Here is a 14,736-nt window from a genome sequence, read left to right on the forward strand (position 1 = left end):
TTTCGGATTTTGTAATTCACATAATTCTTCAATTACGTTGTTATGCATTGCTAAGGAAGTGCTTGTTAAACAGACCGTTTTTAATAACATGTTATGCACAGAAGTATCTTCTAAACTGTTAAACTATCATGTTTTTTCTGGCGAATTCTCTTGACAAAGTCTCAAAGCTGCTCTTCATTTTCATTTGCGTATGTAGGATAACCCCCTTTCCAACTCCAAGGGATAGACTATTCCTGATACTCTACGAGGTGTGCATCATTGTTTTTCAATTGTTAAATGCCTGTAGAACCCGAAGGGAAGGTAATTTACAAAGCCTGAGAAGAGTCATCACACCTGTATTTCAGACTGCTGGAAAGAAACCACCTCAGAGCAAAGTTTACCTGTTTGGAAGTATAGTACAGACTTTATTTTCGCTTTTACATTTTACGTGCAAGCTGCTTTTACCATTAGCGATTTTGCTCATGTGGGTGCATACAGACAAACATAGATAGACGCATAGGTAGATAGGTACACACACACGTACACACGTACACACACACACACACTTTTACAAAAACAATTTTAGTAAACCAGGTGCACGCCCACAGCCAGCCATTGGCCAGCTGTGGACGCCCACCAACACCAAAGATCGCTTCTCAGCAATTGAATATAATAATACACCTTCTGTAACTTGATGAGTTGTTGAAATGAAAAAAAATGAAGCTTTCCTGGGAGAATACTACATTAAACATTCTTCACACTATATACCTGCACATTATGTACTTGTAAGCTATAATTCTAGTCTACATATCATTGTGTGCTTTCTTTACAGAAATGGAAGGAGATTATAATGTATTATCAACTGACGAAGCTGTTAAGAGTATGGATCATTTTGAAATAAACAAAGTTATGGATGAATATAGGAATCCAGTCACTCACAACAACAAATTCCGTTATTACTACAAGAACTTTGTTTTATTTGGTTTCTCAGTAACTTTCTCATTTGCAGCAGTGTATTCTTCCTCTAATCTGCTTACTACACTTGCTGGGAAGACTCTTGGTTTTGTGTCACTGGCTGTGTTTTCATTTGTTGGATTTACAACTACATGTATTGTACCAGCATTGGTTCGTTCATTTGGAATGATGAGGATCCTAGTTGTTGCCAACTTCTCTTATGTTCTTTTTGTTGCTGGTCAGTTCTACATGTCGTATTTCATACTTATTCCAGCTGCAGTTTTCTATGGTTTAGCAGCTTCAATGTATTGGATTAGCGGCATCACTTATTTGAATAAATTAGCTATCAACTATGCCAACGAGTACAATGTAAGTCCTGAGAAGATGATGAGTTTTGCCAATGGTATTGTAATGACTAGCTATGCTGGTGGCATACTATTAGGAAATGTAATGTCTTCATCAATACTACTACCATCTGGCTTGGATGAACAGTCTGTGGCTGTTGGGAATGAAAGTTGTAACTTAGAGCAAAGTACTGACTACATCGACCCTTACAATAAATATTTGATGATATTACGTGGGGTACTGCTACTCTGTGCTTTGATTGCATTTACTATTGTTACATTCTTTTTGGATCACATAAAAGGAGAGAATACAAAAGAACACCAATTAAACTCTGTCTGTATGAAAGTTTTGTTAGAGCTTCAAAACAGTGGCATGGAACTACTAAATATTGTTAGGAAGAGAGGATATATTTTGTTCTGCTTTCCACTTACCATAAGTAGTTCGATGGTTGAAGCTTTTACCATTGGAAGCTTTCCTAAGGTATGTATATATGTACATATGCATTCTGTCTAGTAAGTGCATTACCTATGCATGTAGTATGAACACAAGTACTATTACCCCACTAAAACAAGCTGGATTGGAGTAGTATGTAATGTCTAATTACTGTAAAACAGTAAGAAATGAATATCTCTGCTGCGCTATGGGAATCAGTAGGGATATTTGTTTCTTATTGTTTTACAGTAATTGGACATTACGTACTATTCCAATCCAGCTTGTCTCAGTACTTTCTATTGGGATACTATTGTCCCTACTCTAGTTTAAAATTCCCAATTTGTGACCGGATAATCGATCTGCAACAACCCGACATAATGATGCATTTTTCAAATTCTACATGTATAAACTACTTAGCCAAGTGTATGGTCTAGTAATGTTTCAGTCTCTTATGTCAATAAATTTTGGAGTCACAGCCCTATGAAAAACAACAGAAAGATTGAACTGTACAGCAAGTGTAGGGAAAATAAATTACAGGTGTTTATTACACCAGTTGTAACTTACAAATACTATATTGTACAGAGCTGAAACTTGCACCATCATGTGTGTCATGAATAGGAGAATCCATTGGTGGGTGCGTTTTTCTTTGTATCATGTTGGCCTCTATTTGAACTCATCTTGAGTAAGCAAATAAGATGATATCCAGTTTTTACTGATAGACTATTTTTTCACAAAGTTTAAGGGTGCTCGCGGCTATTTGAAGCCATACAACATGCAATTTTTGTATTGTTGCTTATATTCACATAATGTATAAAATGAATCCATATGCTACTTACGTTGGAAGTGCTTCTCTTTCTCTTCAACACAAACCAAACAGAATTCTTCTAGCCTATACCATTTTATAACTATGCGTAGTTCTTTATGAAGCGCTTAAATCGAAACTAGTCCTCCATTTTTCACAGTAGCGCACTGGAAATCACGTTGAACAAACTTCAGCTTATAACTCACAACTCTATGTTTAGTATTAGTACACAGTGTACATAGAACTTAAGTTAGTACTAAAAGTGTGCTACACCATTCAAAACCTCATGTTCTCGGTGCCGTAACTCATGAAGCCATAACGCTATGGACAAAATCTAAACATAGACCTCTGGAGAATTTATCAGCGAATCTTCCTACAAAATTTGAAGCCTTCACGGCTATCACTCAAAAACTAGTTTTATTTTTAGTAAACATGTGCAAAGATTGCGTGCGCCCAACATTATTGATACAATAACCACACAAATTCCTATTGACCGCAATCACCAACTTTTCAAAATAACATGTCATAAACGCTATTGTAAACACAAAAGCTCTGTTTTCTCTTCTTCACACACAGGAACAGCTTCTTGCTCCGCCTGGAGTCTCCAAGTCGCTCTTGGATAGGTTGCGCTAGGCACGCCATCATCAGCAGCTTGTAACGCCTTGTGATTCCAGCTGGTAACATTGTTCCCTACATAAACAGCTTACAATTACAATACTAACTACCAGCATACCCTGTCACTCGAGAAAACAAGGCACAAACGCATGTTGCCTACAAGTGAAAAGTGCGTTCACACTTGTTGCCTTAAATAACACTTACTTTTAGATTAATTCATGTTAGTGTAACTGTTGATCCATCAGACAATCATTTGCTAACACTTCAGTGATGTTCTCTGGCGCAAAACATGTCCGCTTAACACGGATACTACAAGTATGCGTAGTAATGCCAATTATGATGCAATAGCCGCATGTGGTTTCTGGGCTGGCACTTAAACGGCTTCAAATATCAGTGAGCACCCTTAAAGTTTAGAGTTTTATTCATTTTGGACACTTCAGCTTGATTACTTGTTTCGTGGACGAAAATCTCAAGAATATAGAGTTGGTAGGTCGGCTTACTAACACAGATATAAACAAAAAGGGGGTTCAAAAATAACAAAATACATGTAGGGGTGTGGTCTTGATGAGCATCAGGTCATTTGCAGCTGCAGTCAGTGTGCATGCTTTGAGCTAGAAGATATCTGTAGGTAATAACTAGTTGTGAGGTTTGTGCTTAAAATTCATTCATATGTCAACTTGATTGGTTGTTTCACAGGCCTGACCGGCCCACTTTTTCATAAATTGAAAAATTAAAATAAATTTTCATAGTGAAAAATCAAGCTAATGGTCTAATACACAAGTACTTTACCCATTGTAATCAGTGCTTTATACTGTAAAATTTAAACTTCTGCCATTCACATTTTGTTTGTGAACATTTTTTTGTAAATTCATAATCACTAATACCATTTTCAGATCTACATGCTTACATATCACAATCATGCAACAAAGTAAATGAACAGTTAGTATTAGTCACAGCAAAAAAAATGCAAAATGGATACATTTTTGCTGTGACTACTACTAACTGTTTATTTAATTTGTTGTATGATCATGATATGTATGCGATAGATCTGAAAATGGTATTAGTGATTATGAATTTACAAAAAATGTTCACAAACAAGCACCAGAAAAAATGTGAATGGCAGAAGCTTAACCCTCATCACCACAACCGCCATATGGCAGTTTCGATATATAACTGCCCGTAGCATCACATTCTAAATGCTCTGTAACTTCAGTCAAGCGTTTTAGTAGCCCCTGTGCTTATCCTGTAGCAGGCATGCCCTTAAGCGAACGGGAACAGGGATAACCAGTCTCTCGCGCACTATCACACGGTTAGATGATGCAATCGTGTACTTTCGGAATGTCGATAACAAGTGTACTTTCGGAATGTCGATAACAAGACAGTTCTTTGAAGTGATAATGGTACTACTAATGAAGAGAAACAGTAAGGAGAGGGATTACATAGGTTGGAGTGGTGTGTTGCTACTTTTGTTGCACCTCGAAACAATGATCTCGTGCCTGTATGCACATGCGCACTTGCTCAAATGCTGAAAAACCAGACTTAGAGATAATCGCTTCAACTGTAAACAGGTTAACGATGTTTATTGTATTATTATAAACAGTGCTAGCCTGTAAAGTTGTGAAAGTTTCACTTGGATCGATTTTTGCACTGTAAAGTTATATAATGACTTTGTGGTTACTCTTGTGCAAACAGCAACTCGATAATCGAATTCTTTGTTCTATAGCAAGTAATTTGATATATAGTTTTATGGGTGTGTAAGTTACAGCAGTTTAGAAGCAGTAGATTGGAGCCTCTACAAATTTGGCGGTGAGGGAGTTAAATTTTACAGTGGGTAAAATACTTGTGTATTAGGCCATGTCAACTTGATTGGTTGTTTCACACGCCTGACTGGCCCACTTTTTCATAAATTGAAAAATTAAAATAAATTTTTTCATAACTGAAAAATCAAGCAAATGAATCTTGAACACAAGCCTCACAACTAACTCTAGAAATGCAAACAGTCAACAAAATATTAACTTTACCGGTTAGCTAGCATTTAACACCACTGCAAACAAATTGCTAAAGTATAGTCACTAACACGTACTATGCCATGAGTTAGGTTGCCACATCCTAGTTGATGTGTACACTGATGGCAGGTGACATCTCCTCTGCAACAGATAACAACTTACTGAACTTCCAAAAAGCATGTATATTCTAAAATATTGGTGCAACAATATTGTGCAGCATGTGCGCCTGTAGATGGAAATCCTATCGTGCATGACTAAAGAAAATATGTACAATAAAACAACAACAAAAAGTGTGAGCATGTGAATCCTTGGGAAAAAATAGGACCACAAATGGAACCAATATGGGCATGACAAGGAAAGGAAAAATACAAAAATAAAATATATAAATATATAAATACTTAACCTAATTAGTGTTCTACTCTTTTCCAGAAAAAATTTTTCTAGAAGCCAATACACTGGCAGAGGCAGCATTGTCTAGACATTTCTTGATGGAAGACTTTGATGTACTCAACTCAGGATGAAAAAGCTTCCACAGAAGTAATTCGAATTCACAATAAGAAACCTTTGGCATATTGATAAACATACAATGCATACACTATTGTCTTACCTTTTGAAAGAGGGCTGTAGCTGTAGTTAGTTTAATATGCTATACTTAACTGAATGCATCAGTTAGGCAGGTGAGATGGGCAGGCAGGCAGGCAGGCGGGCGGGCGGGCGGGCGGGCGGGAAGGCAGGCAGGCAGGCAGAAATCAAGTTTTAGGGTTATATTTTATCATGGGTCATGCCCAAACCTTGCTCATCCCTACTACACAGTTCTACTGTACTGTATGATAGATATGTTAGATTCAAAGCATGATCTTTGAACTAATAAATTGTTTTTATTCTTACTTTAGGAGTATGCCTCTGCTTGCTTTGGTGTTCATATGGTTGGATATACCACAATGGTTTATGCTCTGTTTACTGCCATATCTTCCTTCCTCACTGGTAAAATCTACCTGGCATATTTTCCCAGGTATGTGGTGGCTATCTTCACCACACTGATCACGTTGTCATTGGCAATATTCTTGGTCATTTGGGAGAGACAACCCAGCTATGTGTTTGTGTTTACATTTATTGCTGTTTGGGGTATTGTTGCTGGCCAGTGGATTACCTTAGCACCAAGTAAGTTGATTAAACAATATTTGATAGATGCATGCTCAGTGTACTTTATGTTTGCATTTTACATTGTTATGTATATGGGAATTCCCATCTACATATCTAATTTATGTGGAATATGTGTTTTCTGCATGGGTCTAAAAATCATCAACATTTCATGCATGAGAGATTTTGTACTTGTACATTACAATGATTTTTAGAGCTAAAACTGTCTAAGTTTACCTTTTCATACTTGAATGATGAATATGCTATACAGTAGTTACTGGAAGCAAATGAAAAGTGGCTTAGAAAAACAATTACTGTTATGCTAATGACAAACTTTGAAATATATTTTCACAAGAAGTATTTAGGGTATGTGTATGTATTCTTTGCACTGATATATATATATATATATATATATATACAGTCAATTTATCAATTGGTATATATTATGATGTGCAAATGACTTGCACATGCAGAAGATAATAATTATCTTGATCTATGGTAGTGTATTGCTGTGCTAAATGTGACCAGATCTGCAAGAATCCCACGTGTTAGCACATTTTTTGAATCCAATTATGTTTTCTTTATCCAGCTAGTCTAAGAAAGGGTCTACCAAGTTTTGGCTCTAGAACTTTATAAGCTACAGCGCTACACTTGGTAACAACAGAATGATCAGTTTGTACAGTGACAGTATAGAAAATAAATTGCAGGTGTTGAATTGAACAGGTGTAATTACAGGTGTTGAATTACAGGTGTTCCTACAGGACTGCATTCATAACTTATGAATGCAGTCCTGTAGCAAGGTTCAATTTATATCGTCAGGTTCTCCATGAACAGATGAATCGATAGCTGGGCAAGGTTTTTTTTGCAGGTCCTTACTGCAACTGGGGAAAAGGTGAAAATGTGAGGGAAGAACTTCAGGTCCAATGTGAGGCAGACTAATGCTCATATCTTCCATCTCCTTGTGAACACTGACACAAAACAAAGATTTTCAAACCCCTCTTGCTTTGGGGAACATGATGCTTCCAATTTTTTGCTGTTAGCGTCTTCCTTCATCAAAGAGCTCAAAAATTTTACAGATTTTTTTTTTCTTTTTTCCATAAATATTTCACCCCTTGCATTTATTGTGTTCTGTAAAATTAGGCTTGCACTAACATATAGCATTTTTGTAGATCCAGATTCTAACTACCATATTTCCTTAAATTATTTATGCTGAAATAAATAAGATGCTAGCAAACTTCTCTCCATGCATAGATCTATAGCTATATAGCTACTTTCTTCATTTCAAAGCAGTTTCTCTTTCACACTCAGCACATTTTCTGCCCCTTTAGTGTAAACGTATGCACACCATGATACAAATTATTATCACTATTTTTCAACATACAATTTTACAACTTTAAATTTTCACACTGACAGTTACAGCTAACTTTAATGTAGAATGACCAAATGGTGGTTTTAGACAGGGAATAATATTATTTATCCATATGTGATCATACACTCTTATGGTGGTAATATAGTGAGGGACATCATAAACGTCTGCAAAATATCAACTCTATTTTTTTAAATTCATACCTTTACTCTAGAGAGCTAAAATTTGAAATCTGAGCCCTTTAATAAGTGTAAATTCTATCCATGTGATTTATCTAGATATAGTAACTGTATTTTTGAAGTGGAACTTTAAATTTGTGCATTTTTAGGGTTTTCAGTAAAATAGACATTTTGGACACACACTTCACTCAATTAGCCTATGCTTCTAAATTCAGCTAATTTGTTGTGTGGTGATAAGATCCTATTGAGCATATTTTTGATACCATGAGCTACGTATTTGCCATTGATCGCATTATTCATCATTTTTACATTGGGTGTTTAAAATAGACATTTTTGCTAAATAGAACAAGCAATTGTTTTGGTACATGGATAGGGAATTGAATACTCTAAAACTTGTATTGAACAGAATTTTACTATCTCGTCTACTTCAGAAGTTATTATGAAACAAGTGCCATGCTAGAGATTGAGTGGCAAGTCTGGTGTATGAAATTGGTTGCATTGTTGTGTACTATGGTTTCATTGGTCTTAAAACAGTTTTAAACATCTAAATAATATTTTATAAACACCCTGAAGCCAATGAAAACAGCATATTGAAGTATTTGTGTACTGGGTGTAAGTCGACATACGGACATTTATGATGTCCCACACTATATTCAAGGAATTATGGTAACTTTGTCATGTGTGCATGGCATGTGTATAATGTACTGTTACATTATGTATTTTAAGCTGGAAGCATTATCATTGTTCAGGTTTATGTAAATGCTGTGTACAAATTTTGTGAGGGATGCAATTATTTTAGATTTCATGGTGCCTATATCTTCCTTTAAGGTGGAGGTGAACTGATTACGTTCAGCCACTAAAACAAATTTGTTGCAACCAACATGCTTAATGAGCTATTTTAAGGTGGCACAAACCTTTGCTAGTGTAAAACTTAATCTACGCATAAAAAGCTGTTTTGATATCCTGTGATGCTTTAGTACAACATACAAAGTTTTGTGAATTAACATGCCTTCTATATAATTTTTAAAATAACTTGGCCAATGAACAACCTAGTGCTAAGCTACTTTGGTACACCTGTGGACTGCAGCATTGGCTAACAACCCCATCAAAGCCGATTCACAATATTTTGAAGCGTACTAGTACTATTGTAAAGTAATGCTTACCAATACCTATACCAAATTTTGATGGACTGTGGTACATACAGTAATTTTGAAGTCATTTAACGAGAAAGGAGACCATGTGGCATAACAGTAGTTACAAGATGGCAGCTGGTATAATTTACCAGTGAATTAACCCAAGTTGTGACAAGCTAATATATTTAAAGTATGTACTGTAGTTGTATATATCAACAACAGTAGCTTGACGGTCTGGTAGAGCTTGTTCTGTTAGTCCACTGAGATGCTTCATTATATTATCTATGGTTTTCTGCGTTTGTTCACGCATAACCACAAACATGCTGTTCAGTTAGCTTTGTGCCTTTAATCAGTTTAGCACCACCTTAAACATTTATTTCTATTAGTATGCTACATATTACTTTTGCATGTTATGATATGAGTGATCCTCAAATGCTGTTTGGTCTGAAAAATTATGTCTCTCAGAGTTTGTACTTACAGCATAGTGATTATCAGACATTACAAAGATAATTATAACTTTTACCTCACGCAGGGTAATTATTATATTATTTTAAGTACACTACTAATAATATCCAGAAGTGTACTAGCCCATATAATCTCTGTATATATGTGTGCTCAATATCCTTACCAATTATACACGTACATCAGTGGTGAATTTAGAGAAGGTTCTTTAAGTCTTTAAGTTCTTTTATTTTGTTGCTAATTCTATTAATAGACACCAAGTTTATAATTTTGTCTTTTAATACCAATTAAAAATTCTAATTCCTACCTTGTTTGAAACTTCTAAATCCACCACATCACATGTATATGCATGCATGTACGTAGCATTGGATGCTTGTTTATTTAGGACTGTCATAAGGTGACACTTTTCATCAACTCAGTATACATGGCATAGGAACAGCTATGCTGAGGCTTTGATCAGAAAATGCTGTAAAATGTGTAAACAGTTGTGGTTGTCAGCGGCAGAACGTATGACCATGCACAGCAGATGTTTGGTCTTCCAAACCTTTATCAATGCAATTGTTTAGTGAAAATAGTTTTGAAGTATGCAGGGTTAAAACAGTGAGAAAAGGTCAATTGTTTCAGTGCTGCACTAGTGTGCTAACCTGGTTTGGATAACCAAATATCTGCTGTGCATAAAATGTAGAATCTGTGCTAGACTGACCTGCAGGAATGGTCAGATATCAAGACATACATGCACTTACTGTACCAGCAGTGTATGGTTTGTGCGTATATGTATATGCACACTTAGTTATTGTTGTGCTAAGTGTGTGTTGTGACAAAATTTCACACGCATACAGCATTGCTTCTGTGAAGTTTACATCGTTTGAAGATGACAATAATCTTTGCCACTACTGTAGTAAATGAAAAGCTTTTGTTTTTTATGGGGTGTTAATAATCATATTTAAAATATTTGTGTGTTTCATTTCTAGGTGCTTAAAACTTTTTGCTTTCCTTTTTTATATCACAATTTTTACAGCAATCTATAAGAAATGTATTGTTAGATATCACATCACAAAGAGAGATGAATTCATCATGAAGAAGCTTGTTTGCTTTGTTTCAAAAACCAAGCGTGGAAAGTGTTTGTGCTATAAAACTCTAAACATTAGCTACGATATGTATGCAGTTGTGCTTTCCAATTGTTAATTAATGTACAGAAAGTTTTTAACTGTGCACTTCGACACATAGCTTTCATTATTTCATAGCTAACCACGAAGTAGTTCACTAGTTAATGAACTATTTTGCATTTTGAGAAGATTATGTAATTGTACGTATATGTATGCTGTTTACTTAATAGATCCTTGGTAATTATTTTAAAAAATTTTATGGACCCGTTTATTTAGAAACATCTCCATGTGCTTGTACTGCTAGCTGACATGAGAGAGTAGTTTAAGGCTATTTGCATAGGGCACTTGTACCACACACTAAGTAAAGTGTTGAAGTGGATTAATTAGAATATGTTATGAGCTCATGATTTAAAAAAAAAAACATGTTTATGAGTTGTGTCAATCATGTGGTTGGTGAAAATTTTTTAATGCTCAAATAAATACTTGGTGGTTACCAAAACTGATCTAGAGTTAGCCAAGGATCTATGAAGTATCATGAAGCTGTGCATCAGTAGAATATGTGTATTATAACTGTGTGTAGCTGTGTTTTTGAAAACAGCCAATGTGCACATACAGATGTGTTGTATAATATGCTTTTAAAATTAAATTTCCAACTCCCTGTGGTTCTAATTGTCAATGCTGCAGCACATGTGAACTCTTAGCAAACTTTTATTAAGTGATTTTATCCTGGGGGTCGTTCCAATAGTAGTTGTATTACCCCGTAGTTATGCCTAAGGAAACAGAGTGCTAATGTGAACCTTTCAAATTAATTTTGTACATGGTTTTAAAACTTAAATGTTTGGTTGCATACTTTATAGGCTCTCAATGCCGTGGAGCTATATCTACTAATATGCAAATCCTTCAATTCAGTAGTATGTACAAAGTGTTATGTTTTCAAAAATACATAATTATGGGTAGTGTGTATTTTAGAATTGTTTGTATATAATTATGTAGTCACTGTATATGTAATGTGTGACTGGGCACGACAAAATCTAGCTTCCACCCATGAATACATAGGCTATGCAGTTGCTGCAATACCTTCTATCCTTTTTGCTGTGTTCCTAATATTACTTATCAGGCACTGTTTAACATTAGCTTATTATTAAAATTTTTAAGTTAGGGAAGAATGATACTAGCTAGAATATAATACCACCATAAGGTACTTTTGTCTGCTGAGCTCAGCAGTTGCATTTATAGCTGGACGTTTACATTCCAATCCTTTTGCTGTGATTTATTAAACATATGTGTGGTAGCTAGGTTATGTAAAATCTTGTCACACAAACTATATGTACAAGTATGTACTTTCATCCATGGATAGTATACACACATAAGTGCATACTCAAGCACACATATGTAATGATTTACAAATATGAATACATAAAATATATTCATACATGCGTGGTATAGCTATGCTTAAGCTGTCATTATAGTAATTTTGCGTTCACAATGTTCAAGGTTTTTATCTTTCATTTAGGCTACATTGGACACATGCTACCTGATAATTTGGAAATTGCCTATATGCTCCACTCCATTTTATTTCTGATGGGATATTTTATCAATTTTGTATCAGGAATTATTCTAGATGTGCAAGGAATGCAATATCTGATTATAGTGTTTTTGGTTGTTTGCCTCCCTTTATACCTACTGGCTGAATGGATGCACAAGTCTTTCAAAGATGACAACATAGAATTAGAGGTACTGTTTATCGATTGTGTAATACTGCTACCAGAAGTCAATGCTGATTACTGTTTATTAAAGTAACATTGCAGTTGTAGTTTCTGGTTCACTGTTTGACCAAAAATTGCCATACTAGTGTGTCTTAGTCCACATAGATAATTTTTAGGCAGGAGCCCAGAAAAGGATTAGTGTATACATTTAGTAAGTAAAGAGAGAAGACTAATAATATTATAGTGTGGATTTTATAGTAAGATGTTAATTTTAGTGTTTGAAGTTATTCGCTAAATTTTAATTCACAAGGATTTTGGCACCATGGCAATAATGTTATCATGTGATTTTGCTAAGGTCACATGCTGTTGAAAGCTTCATCTCTAAGCACTCTGGAAAAATATGTTTCCCCAGTCAAAGCTGTGTCTGGTAATGTGAAAAGTGTGGTTAAGAAAATAGCTGGGTGTGCATGATTTGAACAAATATTCTATGCTCAAACCAAAAATGACAGCAAGCTTGCTAGCAAGAGTCCTGCTCTCTTTTAAAGCTCTCTCCAGCCCATACAGGTCATTTAAATGATGGATATAACTTGGGATACAAAAGACAGCAGACTAAAATGGTGCAATGGTTGATTGTACAATGCCATGCATGTAAATTCACTTTGTTCTTCCTTGCTGCAGGTGTTGCCATGTTTCAATTTTAAAGCAACATTCTAATTGTAGTGATGGCCTTCTATCACTAAATTTTCAACTACTGTTATCTTATTTTTTGTGAAATTCAGACACTATAATAACCCACTATACAGTATTACATCCAAGTATCCCATCTATTCCTCGTAGTGCACAACAAACTGGTTAATTAGTGCAAGTATCGTAATCTCATCTATTTTTTATAGGCTAGGTCACTGATTGCTAGGTTTTAGTATTTTGTTTCCAGAAAATGATACAGCTACATACTTTGCCTGTCAATAATTTTTATATGTGTGTCATGCAATTTACCTCAACATGTTAGGCTCCTGATGTGTAGTGTAAAGCATAAGACACCAATCATCGACACAATTTTTTGCTCAAGGGTGATTGCGTATGTTGTAAGAGCTATGAACTTCCAGTCCTCATCTGTTTGTGCCATAGAAGTTCAAGTTGTCCTGCAAATAAGTCAAGTTCATACCTTGAATATTTTATCAGTTATAAGCATTTGAAGCAGGCATTGTCGATTGCCATTTATTGTCAGCACATACATAATGTTTGCCACTCCATACATTCTCCATGTCCTTCTTTTGAAGGCATTCATGGCTAATGTCCTGTTGATGTATTTTTATTGGCCCATTACTGCTGTGTCCAGTGGTTACAATTACACCATTCAGGTTTAATTGTGTCTAGATTGTAGTAGGAACGGTGAACATCAAAGAGTAGGAGTATTGGTCAACTTGAGCTAACATGACAGAAAAATTTCTTCAATAGCCATTCCTTGAAGAGTCCCATGTACATGTACATGTTCATCCATCCACTGTCACTCAACAAACCCATACGTTGTTCCTGACACCTCATTCTCAGTCCACTGTAAATTAAGATTTTCATATCAAAGACGATAAAGGAGGAATTGTTTGCCCTAAAGCATTAACACACCTAACCACAGTTTCTTGTGCTTTATTCCCTGATGAACACTATCTTACATTGTTTTGACCTTTTTGTTAAAGCATACAGGGACCGATGATCAAGTGGTATTCCAGATTCATCCACATACAGATTTGACTGCATCAAATCATTCTCTTCTATAGAATGCCCTTTTGTTGACTGAAATAGTTTTCCAGTGCTTCTGTATCTTTCATTCCATCTAGCAGTACAATCACCTTTTCAGAGATGAAGCTGAGGTTGTCACTCCAAAAATCTCCTAAACCAGCCATCAATTGAAATTAATTTTCTTTATAGGCCTGAGCCTAATATGCTCAAAATTTTACCTATTATTCTTTCCAGAATTTCCCAAAATATTCTCCTATTATTCTTTTTTTATTCTTTCATTTAGCCTATTATTCCATGATAATGCTCACTTTAGTTTCTGTAGCTATAGTCACTTAATTCTCAAAATGCTAATATAAGTAGTTTTGTCAGAATTAATTAATTAATTAATAGCTAGCCATAAATGAAACATTCCACCTTACACATAATGGTTATAGCCATTACAAAAGACGCAAAATAGTTAGCTATCAGGAGTATATATAACAAAACAGTTTTCAATTATCAGTGTATTAAAGCTGTAGCTATAATTACATGCTTAATTTAGTGGATAATGATATCAATATGATTGTTGAAAGACTTAGTGAAGATACACTGGTATAAGATGTACAAGTTTCAGAATTGCAGATAATCATGCAGTTAAATCCCTGATGCTGTCTGTAGATTGTTAACAAGAAACGATCTGACTGCTCTATTAGAGTATTTGAACATTCTATTAGAGTATATCGATCTTTTTCAACCCCTTTCAGCCAGCACTCGTATAATAATGCCAGCTATCTA

The 14,736-nt window shown here is 35.2% G+C and overlaps 1 protein-coding gene and 1 long non-coding RNA gene across 2 annotated transcripts in view; one reads left to right on the forward strand and one right to left on the reverse strand.

The window, feature by feature from the left end:
• Nucleotides 1–1,122: 1,122 nt before the first annotated feature.
• LOC136261167 (protein unc-93 homolog A-like) overlaps nucleotides 1,123–14,736 on the forward strand; it is a 33,846-nt gene continuing 20,232 nt past the window's right edge. The window contains exons 1-3 of the mRNA XM_066055139.1: nucleotides 1,123–1,758; nucleotides 6,027–6,294; nucleotides 12,033–12,253. Coding sequence (XP_065911211.1) covers nucleotides 1,123–1,758; nucleotides 6,027–6,294; nucleotides 12,033–12,253 — 1,125 coding nt within the window. The remainder of the gene's footprint in view (nucleotides 1,759–6,026; nucleotides 6,295–12,032; nucleotides 12,254–14,736) is intronic.
• Nucleotides 2,913–3,398, reverse strand: LOC136261538 (uncharacterized). The gene is made up of 2 exons (XR_010703940.1): nucleotides 3,332–3,398; nucleotides 2,913–3,202 (listed from the first exon to the last, which is right to left on the reverse strand). It is a non-coding gene; the product is annotated as an uncharacterized lncRNA (long non-coding RNA).

Source organism: Dysidea avara, chromosome 7 (genome assembly GCF_963678975.1).
Source record: "Dysidea avara chromosome 7, odDysAvar1.4, whole genome shotgun sequence".
NCBI classification, from domain to species: domain Eukaryota; kingdom Metazoa; phylum Porifera; class Demospongiae; order Dictyoceratida; family Dysideidae; genus Dysidea; species Dysidea avara.